This window comes from Castor canadensis, chromosome 11 (assembly GCF_047511655.1).
Source record: "Castor canadensis chromosome 11, mCasCan1.hap1v2, whole genome shotgun sequence".
Taxonomy (NCBI): domain Eukaryota; kingdom Metazoa; phylum Chordata; class Mammalia; order Rodentia; family Castoridae; genus Castor; species Castor canadensis.
This window is the reverse complement of record NC_133396.1, coordinates 119,371,446-119,394,876: the sequence shown is the minus strand read 5'-3', so window position 1 is coordinate 119,394,876 and position 23,431 is coordinate 119,371,446. Positions and strand designations below refer to the sequence as shown.

Here is a 23,431-nt window from a genome sequence, read left to right as displayed (position 1 = left end):
AAGTTGTACCACAGAGGCTGGGCAGCCTGCATGGTGTCTGCAGGCGGATGGCCATAGTGAATGCTTCTATGAGCCAGACGCTATGACACTGTACCAACTTTGCAAAACTAACTCTTTCACTGCTCACAACCACTCGTAGAGGATGCTACTGTGTCTATCTCCATTTTACAAAGGGAAACAACTGAAGCACAGGGTTGCTGAGTAACTAACTAAAATTACATAGATACTAAGAGGCAGAGCCAGGATTCAAATTCAGACAATTTGAACAGAGCTCACATTTCTGGCCACTAAACTCTGCTGTCTCTTTCCTTGGACTATAGAGGGGAAGAATTGGGAGTCAGGTTCAAGCATCTATCTACTACAGTGTATTTATCTCAGAAGATGCCACCTAACAGCAAAAGCAGCTACAGCAGTTGACAAACCCACTGCAGCTCATCCAAGTTTCACCAGCAATCACAGCAATGTTTATTCTCCTTCATTCCAGTGTTTGTGATGGCAGCAAACAGTAGTTGACTGTATATTCTGAAAGGGCCTGTGAGAAACACATAGCTAGAACCTGTACAAAAGGACACCACACAGTTATCCCTTGTGATTGGTGCTAGGACCTTAGAAACCCAAATCAACAGATTTTCAAGTCACTTATATGAAATGGCATGGTATTTGCACATAACCACACATATCTTCCTGTATACTTTAAGTCATCTTTAGATTACTTAAAATACCTAATACAATGTAAATATTTATTTTATTGTATTGCTTAGGGAATAAAAACAAGGGAAACACCTGCATATGTGCAGGAGAGATGCAGTTTTTTCTGAATGTTTTCTATCTGTGATTAGCTGGATCCACAGGTGGGCACCCCATAGATACAGAAGGCTGACAATATTCATTTTTTAAATGTGTGAATTAGTTATAAGGCAATATTGTTTTAGCTATTCCTTAATCTAGACAATGACTTGCAAACTGAGATGAGGTTTCAGATATAGACTCTGCTCTATAAACAGAACAGCACTGTTTTATACATCCAAGTTCTACCTAAGACTTCACGTGGGGAAAGGAAAAGGGAAAAAGTCATTAATCCAGGTATGCTGTAACTACATTAGAATTCTGATTTTCTGATTCCCCTTTATCTCTTAAATCTCTTCTTCAATACAGTTTGCAGCCAGAAACTCATATCTAATTTTCATCTGAGCTTGAAAACAGCTGAATTTTTTTTTTTTTGTAAGAAGTTCATTACCTCTTTCCAGGATTTTTTTTTTTTTTTCTATATCCACTGGTATCTCTACTCCTCTTGTCCCTCCCTCCCCATCTTCATTCTGTTCTGCTGTTGGTTCTTTTCCTAATTGCAAGACAATGGTGTCATGCTCTTCCCTGGAGTCATTTGGTGACTTTGCATCTCATAATAATGTTTTACTCACTCAAACAATTCAGGAATCTTTGCTAGAAGGCTAAAATAATTGTGAAACACTGAGCAAATGTATTAGGGACAGACCCTCATTTATCACCCCCAACCACCACTTCTGCTTTTGGTAGAAGATGAACTCTTGCTCAAGGTGTGCATATACAAATGAAAACCAAAGTGTTAGCTTGCTCTATCTCATCCTTTAATTCAGGAGCATCTATATCCCTTCAGTGTTATCTGCCACAAAATGAAAGCCTAAAATTGAGAGACAAAGGGACTTGGTCCTCTGTGAATGTACTCACTTAGAGCACATAGTCATCATTAAATGCAGACCCAACCTTAGCAATGGAACATCAATCTCTGACAAATGACACTTGACAGAAGACACTGATTGCTCTGCTTTATCCTTGGTGACAACAGTGTAGTCATGGGATAATCTCTCACTGAAAGAAACCATAGTGCACAGCAAGCAGTAATTACCACATGCATGTCCACACTCTCACCTCTCACCATTCACTCCAGCTCAACCTGGTGATGGGCAGGTACCTTCCAGGCCCCCAAGACTGGTTCTTTCACCTCCTTGATTTTTTAAAAATCCAGTTCCCCTTGCTAAGAATGACCTGACTTCTTTTCTCCCTGTAAGTCCAGGTTCAAAGAATGAAGGCTCTATTCACTCTTTACTTAGGCTTTCTCTCCTGGACCACAGCGGTCAGTGGGTGAACCGTGCACCATGCAACACCAGGGAAAACCACTACCCCTCAGGCCTGACCCTGAATTCTATTTGAGCACAGGCACATTCCAGTTCACTGTTCATGTAAATGCTGATTCTCCAGCTGTTCTAGGCGTGTCTTGAACACAAAAGTGCGCCTTACTAATCTATTCCATCAAGTCCTAAAACAGTATCTGCTACATTCTAGTTGCTCAATATTTTCCTCAGTGAAAAGTTGTTTTGTAAGACATGCAAATTTGAACAATTATAAGTTATTAGACGCAGCACTCCTTACTTTCCATACAGTATCTCGTCCAAGATTTACAATAGGCCTATGAAGTAAGCATCGTTATTCCCACTCCACAGGGAGGAAAACTGATGCCCAAGTAGTTTCAGTAACTTTTCCATGTCACCCAACTAGTAAATGACAAAAACGTAATCTGAACTCAAATTTAAGCCTACAAGGCCTAAAGACTATAACCACATGTTATACTGCTCCTGATGTATATGGATAATACTTAATCTAAAAGGCGAGGGGCCAGAAATACTCAGAAGTAACACTACTGGAGATCTTTTTATACATTTGATCATTGTTTTGGCAGTACTAGGGTTTGAACTCACAGCCTTATGCTTGCTAGGCAGCCACTCTACCACTTAAGCCATGCTTCCAGCTCTTGTAGATCTTTTTAAATGGTCTATAATTCAAAATTTTTATGAGACTTTAGATGGCTCTCCTGCCTGACCAATCTACAGTACTAGGGTTCTTCCTTTGTGTCCATGCACATACGGGCATGTGTTTACGTATGTGTACCCTAATGTGGTATCAATAAATAAAAGACAGTCAGCTCCTAATCAACAAGGTCAGGACATTTTATGTGTCTAGTCTGTTGTGTCAGCTCCTAGGCTACACATACTTGCCATTTAGGACAGGTCCCTCCACAGGAAAATAAACCTCAAAGGATGGCTCAGTCACTAAAACCAGAATGCAAACACAAAGAGCCAAAGTGTTCAGGTAGAACAGTGTCCCTGAGAACAAGTTGGTCTGCAAAGGATGCTGAGGGAAGCAGAGAATGCTCTGAACTCCAGTTGCCTTGTGCAGGTGGAGAAAGCACACAAATGAAACCAGTAATCATCACCTTTCTTGTCCATCACCTGTGGTCCTGGGCAATCACTTGGAGCCCACAAGAGCCCACGTCCTCCAACAATTACACAGCACTTCCTGGTGACCCAGGATATCTGAATCTCAGAGGGCTTGGAGTCACCCCACCCTGGCCACCACTCACCCATACCACCTACCCAGCAGCCAATGTGTCATGTGGCCATGAAGACACAAATGCAAGTCTGGATTTCTCACAAAAATCTCTTGCCCTGAATGTCTGGAAGACTGCAAAAAATAGGGCTTGCTTGTTACAATGACCTTCTACACCAAGTCCCTCACAAAGAGCCACGATGTTGAGTGTCTAGATGGTCAACCTCAGCATGCTTGAAGCCAAAGCAGTCTCAGAGACAAAGAAAACAAGGACCAGGAGGGATCTTGCAGGGAATAAATCCCTGTACCAACAGCTCTCCCTCAAAGTCTCACTGGGCACGCTCACTTTAAATGCTTTTTCTCCTTTTCTTCTTTTTGAAAAGGAAAATACAGAAACAAACAGAAAGCAGCTGCATCTGTCTCAAATGTGGGCGTCTTCTCTGAAACTTGAGAGGCAGCCATAATGCCAGGATACCAGCTACCCACTCAATTGTTTTAAAAAGAGAAAATGACTTTGCTGGTCCAAGTCTCCTTTTAACCTCAAAACCCACCTCACTACAGGAAGCGTAAGGGAGCCCATCACCCCTGCAAGTTCTAGGCAGTGCCCTTGCTTCTGGCAACCTCAGCACAGGTCTCCTGATCCACAGAGAGATGATAAGATCACGCATCACTCCATGCTGAGAATAACAGGTTCTTATTAACACATCAGTTGGTAAAAAATCACAGCGGGTGCCAAGAAACAGATGGCTAGTTCCTTTGGGGGGGGATTCTCCCAGTCCCCCTCACCACATGCACACCCACTCACGATGTCTTACCTCTCGCAGCTCCAGCCTCTGGGCTACCGCCTCCAGGCACTCCTGCCCTGTGCTTTCCACTGACAGGGTGCACTCGATGACATTGCTGTCCAACAGACGGATCCGGGTGACAAAGCAGTTCTTGCTCAGGACATTGTAGCGCCGTGTGCGGCGAAGTTTCAGACCGAAAGGCATGGCTCTGGAGCCCTGGTGCTCTGCCCTCCTCTCCTGGCACACACGCCCCTGAGGGGGCCTTAGCAGTTTCGTGACTGGGCAGTCACACTAACACCTGTGCTCCTGCAGGTATGGAAAAAGGTGTCCATGCCCGGCGTGGCCCTCTGAAAGACAGCTGCAAGTAGAAAAGAACAGTCTGGTCATGCACTGGAAGGGAAGCTGCTGATGGTGAGGCCCTGGCTGGTGTACACACACTCACACACACACACACACAGAGGCAGTGAACAACCAGGTTCCAGCATCGGCAAGCTCTACAGCTCCCCTGAGTCTTGGCAAAGCCTGTGCACTTCACCCTCAGTTGTAATGGTGATATGAAAAAAGTCACTTTACCAATAGAGAGGCAGAGTTCAGAGAGGCTAAATAACTCATCTGTGGATGCACAGGGCCTATGGCATACCAATGTCTACACAACCACAATCCCCACGCCTTTTTCACTACACAGTACTGTCTGCTTACTCAAGAAAGCAGGAGGAGTCAGATTAGAACTTTTTTAAAATTTCTTTTAACATCTATGTACTTTTTCTCATTGTAATTGCATGGTGAAAATTTCAACATTTTACAGGTAAGAGTGAGGCTTGGTGATCTCCGAGCTCGCTCCTCCTCGCTCTGCAACGCTGCCTCCTTACCGTTAGCATTTATTTTTCCTTTTTATATTTTAACACTTATTTCTATTTTACTATTAACTTAGAATGGATGGTTTTAAATGGTGGAGATGTAAATTTAATATAGTCAGCCACTTCTCTGTTTTCTAAAATTAATTTAAAATACATGAGAAAGAATTTTGGTGCTGAGGACTGAACCCAGGGCTTTGCAGATGCTAAGCCCAACTCTATCACTGAGATACACCTCGGTGCCCCAAAATGTGTGAGCTCTTTAATGTGCCTAAAATCAAAACTCACTGTCCTTTTCAACAACCATTTAGACAGCTAGATGTGTGAACCTACCTAAGCATCATTTTATTCCTTTACAAAATGCCTGATGCAAAAACCCCGTCAACAAATTACAAATAATTTAACTTCTTAATAACAAGACTTACTGGCACCCTGTCACCCCACCAAATGAAAATAGCCACAGGATTACCATGGAGAATACATGAATAAAATAATAACAAAAGTGGCTTTACCATTTCACCTTCAGCCAGCAATGGTCTGGCCAGAAGGCTCATGAAACTTGTTTTTCAAAGAAGCCAGAGATGTCCAGCAAGTTTTTGTGTTCCAATAGTGTGTTCTCCATTAAGCTCAAAGGACCATGTCTTGCTCATCCGACTGGTTAACTGGATTCCCTAACTCAGGCAGATCCACCCAGGGTATAAAGACAGCCTTCATCCACCTACCAATTTAACATTATCGTTGAGCCCCAGGACACTTGGATGGATAACAAGGAATAACTACTATTTGCAGGAATTCTTCAGTTAATAAATAAAATGGCTTCAATATTTATAAACCATGTCCTGCCAGAAGCCCAGGCCTCATGGAGGTTGTCAGGGTACAACCCTACAACACAGCAAACACACCCCCGGACTCCCAAAGCAGGTCTTTGATACTTGCCCTCAGCACATTCCTTAACATGACAGGTATATGTTTTATGATGGCTTAAAACACAGATGCTAGAAACTCTGGCTTGGTAAAATATATTAGCATTTCTAAATCACTTTATGTTGGCAGTGAATAGTGTTTACCTCCAAGGTAGTCTAACTTGATCTCTTGATATGCACAGAAAAAATAAATAAATAAATAAAATGTGGGGACAGAATTTAAACACACAGTTGGAAAGTGTTTACTACTGACGAATTCCCCCTCAACTTACTGAGGCATGAGGCAGACAGGCCAAGATGAAATGCCTACACTAGTCAGAAAACCTCAAACTGAGAAAAATATTTGCTCTGTGGGCACGAGCCACATTTCTGATCCTGAGCCAGGCACTTTGCATTTGGGTGTGCCTCGCCTTAAACACCTATGAAAGAATGTGGCTAGCTTGGTGCAGGTTTGCCCTAGCAAAAACAATGTCTAGGTATATTCCATGGGGTGACATTCCCAATGCATAGCTATGAAACAAAAGTAAACTGCACAACCATGTGTGCAGACAACTGCAGTTCTTATAAACAAAACACACAAATAGGAAAAAATGTGAGTTCAACAAAATTATCTCAGGGCTGCTTGCTGATACTAAACAGAACTCTATAATTCATCTGTTTCTAAACTTTTTGAATGTTTTACAACTGCCTTATATTTATTTTTGTGCATAAAGATTATGTTACAGTAGATAGACCAAGTAGAATATAAAGAATAGTCTTTATGTTCATGGCTAACAGAGAAGCTGACTGTAAATCTCCTAGAATATACTTATTTTGAGTTTTTAAAAGCTTTCCTAGTCTTCCATTTGTAAGAAACTTGCATGATAAGGTTTTGACAAAAAGTTATAAGGAAACTGTTTTGGTCCTTAAAGCAAAAGAGATTCAGGATTTAGGAAGATAAAATGCAATGTGCTGATCTTGGTTAAATTTAGGCTTCAAAATAAAATAGCTACAAATGATCTGAGTGTAAAATGAGGGAATTTTTAAAAGATGGGAACCAGCAGAAGCAGGAGGAAGAGGGGGGAGGGAACGAATATGATGGAAGTACTTCATACTCATGTATGAAAATAGAACAATGAAACCCATTAAAACTGTTTTAAAAGGGGGAGATAGGGGATAAGAAAGAGTAAGAGAGGGTGAACTTCATCTAAATAAGTTATATGCATGCATGGAAATATCACAATGAAACCCTTTTGTACAATAAATATATGCTAATAAAAAACAAAAATTAAAAAGATATATAAGATGATTAAGGAAACTTGAAATAAAAAATAGAAAGCAGACAATATGAATGTATTATTGCTCATTTTCCTTGTTTTTTGCTTGTGGAATGGCTATGTAGGAGAATGGGATTCGAAGCTGTATTCAGGGTAAAAACACTGTGATACCTGTAACTTACTTAAAATGCATGCAGGTACTCATTACACTGTTGTTCCCTTTTCTGTATGCATAAACATTTTCACGATGAAAAAGTTAAAGAGAAGGCACCTCTCCATGCAGGTATGAAATGTGCTCTACCTCCTCTTTAAGGCTCAGTTTTAGTCCTGCTGCCTCTTTTAATGAACTCCTCCAGCACAGGGAATGTTCTCTGTCTGAACTCCCATAGTCATTTGTGCTTATTTTAATCCACTAATCTACAATTAAAAATACTAGCACACTTTGACTCTGCACTGTCCCAGAGCTAGAAACATATTTTTCTAACTCTTAACACACATCATCTTCCTAGTTGAAAAGCCATGTACTCCCAGAACTAGCCTAGCCAAAGAGCTGTGCTTCTGGAAAGAACTTTTAGGCACTGGCTGGAAATAACCATTACCTTTAGGAAGTGCTACACCTAAATTATTCCCAGGTAAACCACCTGTATGACACTAACCTGTAATGATAGGGTTTAGAGAGCTCTTGATCCTTTTTAGTTTTAACATTTTATTAGTCGGATATTTATCTACTATTTTTAAGCTCTCAAAGAATCCATTGCACACATGTCAAATTCTACCTTTTACCTATCCACACAGGTAGATGGTTCTGCTTCAAGTGTAACTCAGCTCCCCACATGTCCTGGACAAAGCAAGAATGAAATGATCCCAACACACTGTGGGCTTGATGTGAAATTTACTCCCATCACCTCTGTTTTGTTCAACAGCCTGCAGAGGTGAAGAGAAAGAGGGAGAATGAGAGAGAGGAAGAATATTTCCTTCAGATTCTGTCAGAGTATGCTAGGTTTGCTGAAAGGATAGTGACTCAGTTGTGCAAAGAGGAACTTCACTACCTCACCAGGTATCATGGAGAAAGTCCTTTAAGTAGAAAAGAAAAGAACTCAAAAGAAAGACCAAGTTTAACAAGAAGGATAATCTCGTGGGATTGACCAAGTATAAAGTTGAGCTATGAATCCTCCCAGCCCAACCACTGCTACCTGGTTAGCCCACAACTCTGACACCGGAAGCAAAAGTGAGCCAATCATCACACTAACTGTCCCTTTAAGAGCCCATCCTGAGTGAGGAAAACAACTCTAGCTACCATATAATCTTAACCAATAACATGTGCACAGTGTCTAGTGTTACCAACTGTCTGTTTTATTTTTTTCCTTTTCCAGGAGAAAACTTATTCCAAATTGCCTTTGATCTTACAATCCATAAGGGTGTGTCACTACAGCTTCTGCAACATGCCCAGCCTCTCTCATACCAGTGACTCTCATTGGATCACCTCAATTAGAATCCTGAAGGGAAAGACTGTGTCAGTCAACTTTGTGTGTCCTATAATCATAAAATGGAACTCTGAACAAAGTAGGGAGCTAAAGGAATGTTTGTCATTGTGATGAAAGGGAGAAAAATGACCCCTGGGAGAGCTGAGGTTTTTGATGCTGAAGCAGGGCAGGAGCCTCCAGTATGACTTCAGTAACTCTTTAGATCACTGGAAGAATTTGGAGCCTTAAGAAAGAATGCTGAGGTCAGAGGTGGTGGTGCTGCCTGTAATCCCAAGCTATAAAGGAGAAGAAGGTAGGAGGATCAAGGTTCAAGGCTGGCCCTAACAAAAATGCAAGACCCTACCTGAAAAATAAACTAAAAACAAAAGGATTAGGGTATGCCTCAAGTGATAGAGCACTTGTCCAGCAAGTACAAGGCCTCAGTTCAACAGTTCAGTTCCCAGTAATGCCCCCTGTCCCCACTGTGAAGAACAGAGATGAGAGTAAGTTAATCAGCTCACCGGTGCTTTAGGGAGAGAAAAAAATTGAACCGGGACTGCTGAAAGAAACTCCCCACCTCCACCACCAAATCCCCAAGCTTTCCTTTTCCAACCCTTGCTGTGTCTTCTACTGGGGAGGTGGGGTCCTCACAGATAGAGAAATGACATCCCATTCAAGTTCTTTGCTAAATAAATAAGTAATAAATAATAAATAAATAAACACATACATACAATGGAATTACTGGTGGGATGCAAAGTATTTCAGTGCGTCCATGACAGCTGAAAGCAATTGTTGGGTTATTTGCTGTGTAAACACCATACTTAAAAGGCTTTTTGTAGAATAGGCTGCAGTGGGAGAGAGCGCAGACAGAGAAGCTTCAAAGCTGCTTCTAAAATATACTCCTGAGAGGTTCATCAGCTTCCTACAATTTCTAAGATGTAAGTTTCCGTATTTAGCTAGGAGCTATGAATTTCCAGGATTTTATACTCTCATTTTGAATAATAAACAGTATCAACAATAACAACAACAAAAAAGAAACCTTTCAAAGCCAAAAACAGCTTTCTTATATTATGGAAAAGGTTACTTGGCTGATCAAATATATCTTTCAACAAGACAGGAGAAGAGTAAAAAGATCTTTCACTAATATCAACCAAATATGGTTTAATTCTCTTATAGAATTACTTGCACAGTCTTTAAGGAAATGGTCATCACAGTTTCTTTATATTTCTCATGCTATGTCATGAATACGTGGTTTAGGGGAACCCTCCCCCCAAATCTATGTTCTAAAATCACCAAAAAAATCTAACTGCTATGTATTTCTTAAGAGCCTCTGGACTTTTTCCAGCATTCTACATTATTACAACCCCCAAGCACACCTTCCCAACTGTGCATCACTGACATGGGTGCAAGGAAGGAGAAACTGAAGCAACCTGCACAAGACACAGCTCAGTTTTCATATATATTCTGTCATTTTCTCAAGAGGAGCTAAAAATGGGTGAAGTAGAGGGATGGGGAAGGAAAGGAGCATTGAAAATGTCTTTTCTGGTTTCCCCTAAAGAAGAGTGCAAAGGAAATGAGCTTTGTTTGGTGAAAATTAGACTATTAGTTTCTTCTACCAACTTTATTTATGTATTTACTTATTTATTTACTACAATGCCACCAACTCTTGGGCTGAAGCAGTCCTCCTGCATCAGCCTCCAGACTAAAAAAATGAAAGCATATCCACATATCAAAGTACTTTTAGCCAAGTGAAGCTTTTGCACAAAGTCTAAAACCCAACTCCCCAATTTTAGTTACTAAAGAAAATAACTATGACAACAAAAGCTTTAAAAAGCACATTTTAGAATTCTAATGTTTCCTTCCTCCTTTCAGGCACTGGACAGTGAGACAGAAATCCGTCCATATGCACTCTTTCCAATTTTCTTAGGCACTGGCCATGTAAATGACCTCTCAAGGCTTTCCCGAAGACACACTGGAAATTAGAAAAGAGAGGCTGTTGCCCTATCCTGCTTAGTTACAATGATGGCTGACCTACATGAAGGTTGGCTACACACCAATCTCTCTGTATAGACAGATACAGCCGCACACAGACTGAACAGTCATATAACACAAAGTCTCTAAGACCAACAAAGTATATACATTTTGCTCAGGAAATAAAAAGTCATCCTCGTTTCATTTCCTCTAACTTTCCATATCATTTCTTATGAATTTTTGGACCTTATTTCTCAGCCCTCAGCAGATTTCAAAGAGTTTATCATAGACAAACACACTGGCAAGGGATATAAATTGCAATAAATGCAGCGACAGGTAAATTATAAAAATAAGCACGCCACACCTGGGAAGCTGTGTCCAAAAAATGCCCTGTATTAGACAGGAACAATTAAATAATAGCTAGCATAACCTTAGTAAGAAAGGCAGAAAATAAATACATTTTTAAATAAGTCCCATCCATCATGGTTAAAATAACAACAGGTCACAAGACACTATCTTGAAAATACTCAAGAGAAAAGAGGGCAGGAGGAGTGGCTCAAGAGGCAGAGCACCTGCCTAGCAAGCGTAAGGCCCTGAGTTCAATCCTCAGTACCTCCAAAAATCATGGGCAAGGACAGCACCAGGGGGATAGAAGCCAGGCATGGTAGCATTCTGGAGGCTGAGGCAAGAAGATCTCAAGTTCAAGGTCAGCCTGGGCTAAGTAGTAAGATCCCGTCTGAAAAAAGAAAAAAATCATAGGGTACAGGAATTGAGTGGGGGCACAGATGAGGCAATAATGGCAGTCATCAAAGCTGGGAAATAGATGGTCAGGGCCACGCTATTCTCTACCACTTTCCATGTCTGAAAGTTTCCATAAAAAACAGATTTTTTTTTAATGAAAAAAATGCTTTTTTAAATGACACTTTGTAAAGCAGCCTGGTAAAACAGGTAACAATGCCCATTTTTCAGAGACATGTTATAGGAAAAAAATAGGGTGCATGTTTTCTCTTCAACCTAAACCTCTCTCCTTCCAAAATAAAACTTGCATTTAGCTAGGCAAAACTGACTACAATACTTTGTCTGTCTCATTTTAAATGATAGCAGGGAAAAAATTTGTAAATAAGACAGGTTGTTTAAAATGCAAAGAATAGTCAACAAATGCCAAGAAAGCATTGTTCTAAGACCCCAGGGGCACCCTCCTTTAAAAACCAGGGAATCTGCACATCTCCAATGCCAGTTCTTTATGCGTCAGTGTCTATCCGTGGTCATGCGTGTCCTAGAATGTCAGAGCCCATCACAGGCAGAAATCAGAATGGAAACCTCCGGCAGCACCAGAGTACTTAGAAGGCAATGTAAGTACCCCCATTTATCAAGCAGATGCATTGCAGTGCACCCTGCTGAGCACTGTCTCCAACATCCATGAGAGGACTCATTCCTATCGCCTCGTCTTACAGACAAGGGCACCTGAGGCTGGAGAGGTGACCAATGACAGTCTAACCCAGCATTCTTACCCAATGAACCAAGCTGTTACACAGAAGGCAGTTAGAAGTGATGATACAAAAGTAACAATGACCGTAGCAAGCAACCACATTCTGCAAGGAAGGGCTGTGACATGCCACCTGCTATCTTTGCTCACCCACAGTGAATATTATTCAGATATAGCAGAGAGGAGCCCAACGGCTAGAACTCAAGTTCAGCCTTAAGATACTCATTCTATCTAGAAGTCCAGTGGAGAATCAGGGTCCCAGTGCAGCTGTAGCACCCTGGCAATCAATGTCTCTTACCTCAATGGCTTTCTGTCTCCTGAACCACTGTGCTGTAGCAAGAGGGAATCCAAGCATGTCACATAAAACCTCTTCTTAACCAATATCAAAAACACAACCACAAAAGCAACTGAAAAGGTTCTCTAGCCTGAGCAAATGACTCCCAGCAAAAGAATCTCACTGAAGGTAAACACACCTGTAAGTGGCTTCACCGTCCTTTGAAACTGTGCGTGGCTGAAGGGACAAAACTGGGGAAAAGAGGGGCTCTTGGTGAGAGGCAGTTGCCTATGACCTCCCTCAGCAAAAGTATTCCACACCTCCCTTTCCGTTTCCTTCCTGCCCGTGCCTGACTGTTCCCTCAACTTCCCTCACCGGTCCAGGGATCTCGGATGGGAGGACTCATCTGTGTCACTTCCTGTGCAAACAGTGAGCAGTGGACAAGCGACCCTGCCAACTCTCTCTGCCTGAGTCTAAACTTCCCTGGGTAGGTAGCCTCGCTCACTAGGTAGGTAGCCCTGCCAGCAAGCCTCACCCTGATACAGTCATTAACCTGCATAAGCCACTTACACGCCACATAACTGTGGCTCAGAAGCTGCCTGGCTTCCTTCACCTTGAGCATGGCCAAGATAACAATACCCACTACATATAATTGTGATAACTGTGTGAGTTAATATGACAGGTTAGAAATCTCTTATCTAAAATGCTTAGGACCAGAAGTGTTTCAGATTGGAGAATTTTTCAGATTTTGGAATAGCTGCATATACACAACCAAGTACCTTGGGGATGGGGCCCAAGACTAAACACAAAATCCTTTTGTCTCGTATATAATTTCTATACACAGTCTGAAGGTAATTTTATACCATATATTTGAAACAAGGTCTCATGGTATGGAATTATCCACTGTTGCATCACATCAGTGCTCAAAATGTTTCAGATTTTAGAAGCACTTTGGATTTTCAAATTAAAGATGCTGAGCCTACAGTAACTTCCTGGCACAAAGTAAGCATTATTTCTGTGTGTGTCATCATTGCCATTATCGTTATCCCACTGAATATTGCAGGAAGCCCACACAATCACCACTAAGCACCACAACCAAACTGCTTTCGACAAGCCAGGAAATTTTCAGCAGAGAAGTTTGAAAATTGAAGATATTCATCACAAGGAGACATAACACGAGAGCAAAACAAGCAACTGCAGGTCCCAGTGAGTTGGAAGTGTGACAGGGTGGGCTTCAGATCTGTGACCACTTGGTGAGTCAGAAAGACAACCAAGCAAGTTCTACAGTGTTCTAATGCAACTGGAGCTCCAGGGCCAACAAGCTGAACCAGAGGGGAGAAAGAATGAAGACAGGTGTGACATAGTGTTGGCTGTTGGAGGGACCACATAATCCCTACTGACGTAGCCCAATGTCAGTAACTGATGGGGAAAGACAAAAGCTTCCAAATAGAGATGGTCATGCTACTTATTCCAGGGAGACTACATGCACACACGCACCACAGCCCCTTCACAAATGTCCTTTCTTCTTTCTGTCCCCTGCCTTGTCAAGACACACCCCCACACTACTTAAGTGGGTACTTGGAACAACTTAAGTAGCTCTCATTGACATTACAGAGCAAAATAGCCTGTCTACCTCTAGCTTGTAACGATACTGTTGTAAAGCCAGTCTGTTGACCTTCTATCACTCCTGTTGCCATCGGCAACCTCTACAAAAAACACATCAGCACTGAGCAAGCCTGGGCATCTAAGGATGAGATGCTGTATGTGGGGCTGGCTCTGACACCATCTGCACCTCCAGGGTGTGAGCACGCCAGCAATGGAAGGGCAAATGTCAACTGCTTCAGTTTTCAAGACGGCCTCTTAACTCTTGAATACTGAAAAACTTCAACATGTACAATTTCTAACAAATCTGTATTTAATAAATACAGCAATTATTACACAGAGTAAACCTAACTCAAGAGGGTCCCTTTGCTCTTCTGGTTTATACCTATGTTTCAGAATGATAAGGATTTCAAACCTTCCATTGACTAAAATCCTTCAAATAAGCAAAATAATTCTGGGAAAATAAATGCCTATTTGTTCTCCAATTTGACTGTAGAAGGGTAGGAGCCAACACAACTTTATAAAGCTTTTTAATCCGAAATTCCTTTGCTTTATAATTAGCACATACTGTGACTCAGCAATGCCAGTTTGGAAACAAAAGTGATGAATCTTGAGGATTATACATAAGGTTGCTGCAACAAACGCTAACTGCAGTAGAGGGTGACGGATGGTGCCAAACGCAGTATCCATAACATAACATCGTATGTTATGCTCAAATAAACTTTAGCATGTCCACATTACTTAGGGCATGATGCAATTATTAACAAGTAGTTAAGTCTGCATTGGCTCTGAGCAATTTCCATGATATGCTTTTAAGTGAGAAAAGTTGCAGAGTAACATGTAAAGCAAGCCAACGTAAATGCAGTCATGTTGTGTGTGTTCTTGCTGATGGGAGCTTAGAAAAGTCACAGACATTTCTATCCTCAGCGGATGTGTAGAGAAGCAAAATAACAGCTATTACTTGACATTTCAGCTGTAACAGAATTTAAGTAATTACTATGTGCCAAAAATTATGCTGAAGACTTTTTCATGCATTATCTCATTTAACCCTCACAATTCCGATTTATAGACGAGAAAACTGAGACTACACAATCTGGCCATGCTTCTAGACTAGCAGGGGTAAATTGGCCCCAAAGGTCAGACTCTCACCATTATATTACACTGTAGGATGCACAAGTACCACAGGTGCCCCTTCTTAAATAGCAATATTTATAATACTGTCCCCCAACCACACGGCTTCTAGCACTGCATACAATCATACATTGACTGGAAGCAAAAGAAAAAAAAACTTGGTAGTAAGCATTCCTTTTTAATATCAGAATTGATTAAAATTACTTAAATTCTAGAATTTAAGTATATATGAAGTTCCATTCTTTTGAATTATTAGAGTTAGAAATGTCCATCCTTTTCTACTTTAAAATTCTAATAACATTTAATATTTTTAAATTATAAATTCATTAAAAGAAAATTGGAAATTATAGGAAACTAAAAGGAAAAATTAAAATTACCTGTAATGCCATCACCCAGAGAGGATCAATGTTAAACTGTTCACACATTTTATCATACTCTTTTAATTAAGCAGATATTTAATTTGTCTACAGAATAGAAACTGTAGTAATTTGGACAAATTTCACTAATTGAGATTACTGTCTATTATCCCCCCATACATATGAAAAATTTCAAAAATAATTTTAAGTTGTCATATAATATTTTACTACATAAATTACCATCTATTTAACCATTCTCTATTGTTCAAATGTTAGGTTAATTCTGATTTTTGCTGTTGTTCAAAAAGATTCGCCCATAACTTTGACTTTTTTATTTGTTGTTGGGGATTGAACCCAGGGCCTTATGCAAGCTGGGCAAGCCCTCTACCACAGAGCTGCATGTCCAGCCCCAATTCTTTCTTTAGAGTAGACTCTTAAGGACACTGATTAAATCAGAAGCTATTTACTTTAATGTCTCATATATTCCTAAATTGCATCCCCAATTGCTGTCAAATGCAGAAGCTCTGCCTTCCATTTCTTTACCTGTGAAATGATTGAAATAATGAGTTTTCTTAAGTACTTCAATGAGCAACTACATAGTCTAAAATAGAAAGGAATCAAACCCAGTTAAAAGAATAAAGTCACCAGATGCCCATGGCTCATGCCTGTAATCCTAGCTACTCAGGAGACAGATATAAAGAGGATCACAGTTCAAAGCCAACCTATGCAAATAGTTCCACAGGACCCTATCTCAAAAAAGCCCTTCACAAAAAAGGGTTGGTGGAGTGGCTCATGGTGTAGGCCACAAAAAAAAAAAAAAAGAAAAGAAATCAAGTCTATGTTATAACATTTTTCTCTTATGAGTTATCTTAACCATGACTCTCCAAAATGACAGAAAAGCTTTACTAGAAGAAAATTTCAACCCCTTAAAGGGATAAATCAAAGTCTCAGTCCCCTCTTACAACAGAAAGTCTCAGAAAGAGAATATCTCCCAAAATCCAGTCAGCAATAAACAGGGGAATTGTGACTCTTAAGCAGGGCCCTGGGTATGATTCAGCCATCAAAAATGTCAGTAGTACCTTCTCTCCACAGCTACAGTGCTAAGTCACAGTATAACTTCCAAGGCAGCAGTTCTAAGCACAGCTTTTGAGAATGGTAAAGCACTGCCCTCCACCAAGGGATAACTATGGAAAACATTACCTGGCCTTATTTTTTTAGATCATTTCCTCAAAAACTACTTTCACATAGCACAGAATATTAATTGTGGTATTTCCAAAGAACAAGACAAGACTCCCTTCTCTGCCTATGAGGTTGTATGAGCCACTAAATAAGAGAAAATATCACTGCACAGCAGACAAAAGATCAACCCGCCTCGAGGCAAGGGCAAGAGAGACACAAGGAATGGAGGAAAATTCACAAGAACCACCTGGAAACTGCTCAAGGGTTTAGATAATCCACAGAGGTATAATAAAGTAAAAAGGAGAAAGGGAGATGGCAACTGTACCTGGTTCAAGAAGAAAACAAGACCTTCTAGTATAGAGTTGTTTGGGCTTAAGTTTATATCCAAAATCACTGTATTTCACATAAATGTAATAGTTGAAGTAAAGATAATGGGAGACACAAACATAGGACAAGAATAAAAATCTAATTTTTCTTCTCTCACTATTATATGGATTTTTAAAAACTCTTTCGCTTAATCAAACACTGGAGACATGCGAAGTCAGGACCTCCCAAGAGCGCTGCAGTTCTGATGTGAGACTGGGGAGAGAGGACTGAATATAGCAATAAACACAGGCAAGCCGTGAGGAATGAAGACTCCACTCTACCACTGAGTCTGGAATCTCCCATGAGAGAATGAACTGATCGGGAAAAATGTAATAGTTCCTAGCCACTTACATTCTAAATTAGAACTCTTGGATGGTGGCTAAAGCACATCAAAAAAAATTACCCAAGATGGCCAAAGCTTGCCAGCTCTTTCCAGTAACCACTTTCACTGTGTTGAGATTTTTCTTTGTAAAATATACTTACTCCACTGCTCCTTTTATATTCCATCATGCTAGTTGTATTGGTTATTGCCAATGTTGTCTATGTCCTCTTAAAAGTTTTCACCTTGAACAGGGCAACTGGGAACTATGGTCCCTGCATTACACCTTCACACATTTAACTGTCTTATTAGGACAACCTGCTTCAAATTCTCTAACATAAATAATCCTACCTTTCTTACCTTCTCTTTTAGGCATGATTCCATCACCTTTAAGTTATTCTTTGTTAACTCTAAATACTCCTTGTCTTCCAAAAGTTGCAGTACTAAAATAAGACAAGCTATCTTCACAACCCAGTTCATATAGGTAAGCTTATTCAGCAGAAAACAGAGTACACAAATTGGATTTTCCTATAAAATCTGCATCTGAAGGAAAAGATCTGTCACTAGAGAAAGAACCCAAAAGAAAATGTAAACACACTGACATTTGTATCAGAAAATGAATAAAGGATATAAAAGGATAAAAGGAAAAAGAAGACACAGAATGGGTCTGGAGTATCAAGGTTTATTAAATGCCTTATTCTGCCTGTTATTTTAATTCAGTCAGTAATTAGAAATTTGGAACTAGAAGCTAGGAGACGCTAAGCTGAAGTGGCATAATAAAGATGTTTTCACCCCTTCCCTAATTGAAAAATCATTTCAAATCAACAACACAGATGCTAAACGCTCCATGTTTGATGAAGCAAGAGGATTTCAGAAATCTCACACTACAAAATATAAACACACTGGGTAAAACCTTGGCAGAGCAAGCTAAATGGGCCTCTATAAGCTTAACTTTTAGAAATACAAGGTACCAGGTATTTTGTTATGTTTTTGAAAGGGAAGTGAGTGGATTGTGGGTAGAAGGACTTGAAAATAGAATTGTTTGAATGTCTTTATAAGGAAGTGTGACTCCTCCCAGTGAGATGGGAAAAGGAAGTCACAAGACGGCTTTTTTTTTGGGGGGTGGGGAGCAGGGAAACAAAGGCGGGGGGCTTGAAATTATGAGCCAAAGCTTGATTATGTGGAAAGTTATATGGAAGGCGATTTATAAAGAAGACTTAGTCAGATGTTCAAAGAAAAACAAGCAAATGACAAGGTACTTATTTAAGGAAATCAAAAATGTGTTCAAAAAAGGAAATGTCATCTAAACACCACACTTGACTTAGCAGTAAACAATGCTCACAAATTTACAGGGAAGGAAAAGCTTTGAACTGAGTCTAACGAGAGCATCAATGCTGCCTATCACAGGAAGATGGAAGCACAGAGGTGCTCGCCACCCAGCTAGCACTGCAGAGCACTCACTGTGCTATTTTCATTCTGAGCACTTATAAGTGGGCCTCCTGTCTCTCTCAGGAGTCAGGAGGCTGTCATGGGGCAAAAGGCACCAAGAAGTCTCCTAGAACAAGAATTCTCAGGTTAGAAAGGCTCCCCGTGAATGCTTCAAAGCAGCCTGTGGAATCCTTGCAGCAAGGAGAAGAGGAGGAACATCAGGCTCAAGTTCAGACAACCTGTGGTAACCAAGCTCCTGTACGGAAGGAAGGCTCATTGGACAAAGGGATGAAATTATTTGTGGAATTGCTGAGAACAGATGAATAAGGAAGAGCCAGTAGACACTGAGCTGGGAGAAATGGACCTAAAGAGAAGTCCAAAATACATCTGACCTAGACCTACAGTTCTCCACCCCCACACCTGAGTAATCCAGAGAAGGCTGATGGAACTACAGATTGCAGTGCTTCTGCTCTATGCCTCATCCCATGAAGACCAATGACCTCAGGGCTGAAGACAGCTTTTCCATTGAAGTGGTGATTCCTCGAGCACAGACATCTAGAGATACTGGCACCACAATGGTCAGTATCACAGGAGGGAAGTATCAATGAATAAATGCTCATAGCACCAAACCATCCCCTAATTTTACTAAACACTATAGTTACCGTTTTTGAAGCATTTCCCCCGTAAACCCTGTATATACATTATTTCTAACACATCACTAACCCCGTGGTAGGCAATATCTCCATTTAACAGATAGTAAAGTAAGGCTTGCAGAATCTAAGTAACTTAAGATAACACACCAGCTAGTCACTAGCTAGTCATGGAGCTCAGTCTGTTTCCATTAGGCTGTGCATTCTTACCTTCCATCATATCTTAAAGTTTGAGGTTTTATTATGACTTTTCCATAGAGTCTGGAAGGATTCAGGGAAATAAGTCTCTACCACTGGAACTACAGTATAACTTAGAGCTCAAGACCGACCTTAAAGAAATAGACTCTTTGGAGGACCTAGGGTTGGAGTAACAGGAATGAAGTCGCTAGACAGCCCAGAACACAGAACAAAAAGGAAAAGAACTGAGAAGGAGTGAAAAGAAAAAAATCCATATTTATCTAGTGTATGTGGATGCCTGGCATCCACCCTGGACACCTGATCACTGACATTTACAGCATTTTTCCTCTTCTGTTCAAACAACAAATCCAACCTCCCAAAATCCTCACACTCCCCACAGTGGTGAACACAGGCCAGTCTTGACACTGTAGTGGTGAAAAATAAACCAAAACATGCTGGAGTGCTCAGATGTTTACATGTCAAACTAGCATATCCCAAGTTTTAAATTTGACACAGTTCCATAAATCTGGGAAAACTGACCCAGTGTCCTCACGTGTAACAACCTCCTGCCTATTCTCCGAAGCTTCTTTTCTTTTTCACTGTACCAAAAGAAAAACAAATACCAGAAAAATCTATATGCTTTTATATTTTCATGAGTAAGTACAGAAATGAACACAAATTGTATTGTCCCTACTCTTTGTAAGCCAACTCCAGTATTAAAAAAAACAAAACCTAGTGAGTGACATGTTTCTAATTTCTAAAATAATCCTAACATCACTGATTCTTGGAGAATTCACATATGACCAAAGGAGAGATATGGAAAATAAAGTGAAATAATGAGATGGAGGCAGGAAGACTCATTACAGATCTCAAAAACTTCCAGACTAGAATTAGAGAAGATGAAACAAAGACTAAATCCAAGGGAAAAGCAACAGGGAAAAGCTTCAACTCATCCTTTGCACATAAGAATTAGAAAGCTTTTGTGGAGAAATAACACGTTAGGAATGACTTAGAAGGTAACAAGAAGCTGGCTGGGTAGAAAAAGCCCTTCTCGAAGGTACCAGAGAAGAGAAAGATGCTAAGCAGGGAGTGGTAAACACGCCTCTGATCCCAACACGTGGGAGGCAGAGGCAAGAGGATTTTGAGTTTGATGCCAGTCTGCCCAGCACTTGTCTCCCTGTGTCATTCAGTTAGAGCAGCTCAAGGTCAAGGCCACTTAATATTCAACTCTGGAGCTCTAGAGCTACGCAGATTACATAATTCAGAGCAGGGATCAGGATGGCTCAGCTAATGAAGGAGGAAAGAGAATGGAAGCAAAGGCCTTAATCCAGGACAGTCTTGGGAGCAAGAGATATCGGAATTCAAGTCCTGACTCCATCTCTTACTCACATGACCATTTAAACCTCACCAAGTGCCAGTGTCTCATCCATTATATAAAGGCTGACACTAGCATCTAGCTCAAAAGTCAGTTCTAATAGGAAATTTAATAGACTTGTTTAAGTGAGTGGAGTTGAGTATGTGGTAATAAATGTTAGTGACCAGCGGTAAAGTACAGATCAAAAACCAACTCTTCTATAATAAAGGACTTTGCCTTTGGTACCCAGCTACTCTTTCCCATGTAATCCCAAGGTTCTGTGCTAATACAAAGTCAACCTTCCTATAACATAGCCATGGGTCAGGTAATCATTCTGACAACCAATCCAAGTTTCTTTCAGAGCCACACATTTAAAGATTCTTTAGATCTTTCTATAAAGCTAGGAGGGGAAAAAATGTTTCTTGAACAATCTTGAATTTAATCTTTTCTCCCAAGACAGGCATTTCCCTGGGAACTGAGGACTTAGGTCAGACTAAAGCAATTCCTACTGTAACATATCTCTTTGACAGAGCACTATCAATAATTGTATCCCATTGATCACAGTAAAACTATATTATTTTTATTTAAAACCATATTTCATGCCACATTCATCCAAATAACTTTGGCTCTAAATAAAACATGTTTCCCATTTGCACATATAAATGAGGATACATAAAAGATATCAGATTTCATAGCTATATTTATGCTACTTTAAGAAACACTGAGCATAGTAGTAAACACATGTAATCCCAGCTACTTAGGAGGTAGATATATGAGGATCACAGTTGGAAGCCAGCACATGTAAAAAAGGTACCAGGACTCTATCTCAAAAAACAAGCCAGGCATGGCAGTACAGTGCTTTAATCCCAGCTACTCATGAGGTAGAGGTAGGATAATCACGTTTGACACCAGCACAAGACCCTATCTGAAAAACAAACTAAAAAGAAGCAAAAGGACTATGAGTGTAGCTCAAGTAGTAGAGTGCTTGCCTAGCAAGTGTGAGATCCTTAGTTCAATACTGCCAAAAAAAAGAAAGAAAAAGAAATAGAATTTGGTTCCTATTTCAACTCTATAGTCAACAGATAGGCAAATGTTTTCTAAGTTACATTGTTTTAATCTTAGATATCATCATAGCAATTATGTAGAACTGGGAATGATCCGGACAAAGTGAACTCAAGCCTGTTCTGCATGGCCTCACGATGCTGCAATGCAATATTGCTTCAAGAACAGAGCTCGGTGTTGGCTGCAGGCTGCTCAGCCGCAGGCTGTATTCAGTCGTGGATGGTAGAGCTGGATCCCTCTAGGCCTAGAGTAAGAACCTCAGAACCTAGAAAGGTGGTTTTAGAAGGAAGCTACAGGATGAGAAGGGGAATCTACAGGCAAGCTACCCTGAAAGAACCTGACCCGACCTCATCTGAGCCAGAAGCTAAGCAGGGTTAGGCCTGGTTAGTACCTGGATGGAGGACAGGCACAGAAGGAGGAGGCTCCAGAGCCTCGCATACCTGAGTAGCCTGCCAGAGAAAGCTTCCACCGTTTTCCTTCCGTTCTTCATTTTCCTCTGATATTCTCCCCACCTCAAAATAAGGGTTACTCACTGCACTAAACCTTAGTCTAAAGATTCGGGTTGTTGTGTGCAGATGCAGTAACACCTGCACTTAGGTGTAAATGCAATCTGGAACTTACAATTACATTCAACTGCCTATCTAAATGTCAAGTGGGGGATTTTCTTTTTCTACCCCATACTCTGCTTATTTCCATTTTGGAGACATGAATGTGATATTCATTAATTCACATAATGGCAACACATTTAGTAAAAGAACCTGTTAAATGCAGGATGCTGTGTTAAAAAATGGGGGGGGGGGGCATGAGGCCATGGGTTCAATCCCAACCACAAGAGAAGGAAGAAGGGAGGGAGAGAGGGAGGAAAGTAGGAGGAGAAGAGAGGAGAAAGAGAAGGAGAGAAAGGAGAGAGAAGGAGAAAAAACAACTACTACTAGTACTACTCTTAGAGAATACAAAAATGAGGAAAATATCATCCCTACCCCAATAAGAAGAAATAAGATATGCCCATAACCATGTGGCTAGAATAGAAGACAGATGGCAACCATAGGAAAATCAGTCTGAATCTTCAGCATCTATAGATTCAGCACTTGTAAATTCAACCCCAAAGGTCCACAAATAATGAGCTACAAGTTTGTTAAGAATGTGTAACACTGATTTAATATTAACAATAGAATTTATTAAAGTTTATAGATTATTTTGTGTGGGCAAAGAGGATCAGGTAGATGCAAAATATATGTAATGACTTTTGATGAATGAGATAAAGTGTAATAATGATATTTTCAAAGACAAGGTATCCTTTGGAGTGTTGTACATCTGCTGGTGAGCACTGTGCTGAAGAAAGAGTGGCACAGGAGTGAGTCAAGACAGCTGGAGACAAGGCTGCCTGTGAGCAAGTCTTTGTGCCTAGCAGAACTGCAGCACTCAGTGGTGATGG

At 40.5% G+C, this 23,431-nt stretch overlaps 1 protein-coding gene across 4 annotated transcripts in view; it reads right to left on the bottom strand.

Annotated features, from left to right (window-relative positions):
• Positions 1-23,431, bottom strand: part of Ptpn14 (protein tyrosine phosphatase non-receptor type 14) — a 161,610-nt gene that overhangs the window by 96,847 nt on the left and 41,332 nt on the right. For 3 of the 4 annotated variants that reach the window (XM_074048336.1, XM_020186006.2, XM_020186011.2), the window contains one exon: positions 4,176-4,503. In XM_074048336.1, the coding sequence (XP_073904437.1) occupies positions 4,176-4,349 (174 nt within the window). In that variant the 5' untranslated portion in view covers positions 4,350-4,503. Of the gene's footprint in view, positions 1-4,175; positions 4,504-12,571; positions 13,240-23,431 lie in introns of those variants that run through there. The other variant, XM_074048337.1, reaches the window with a different exon arrangement.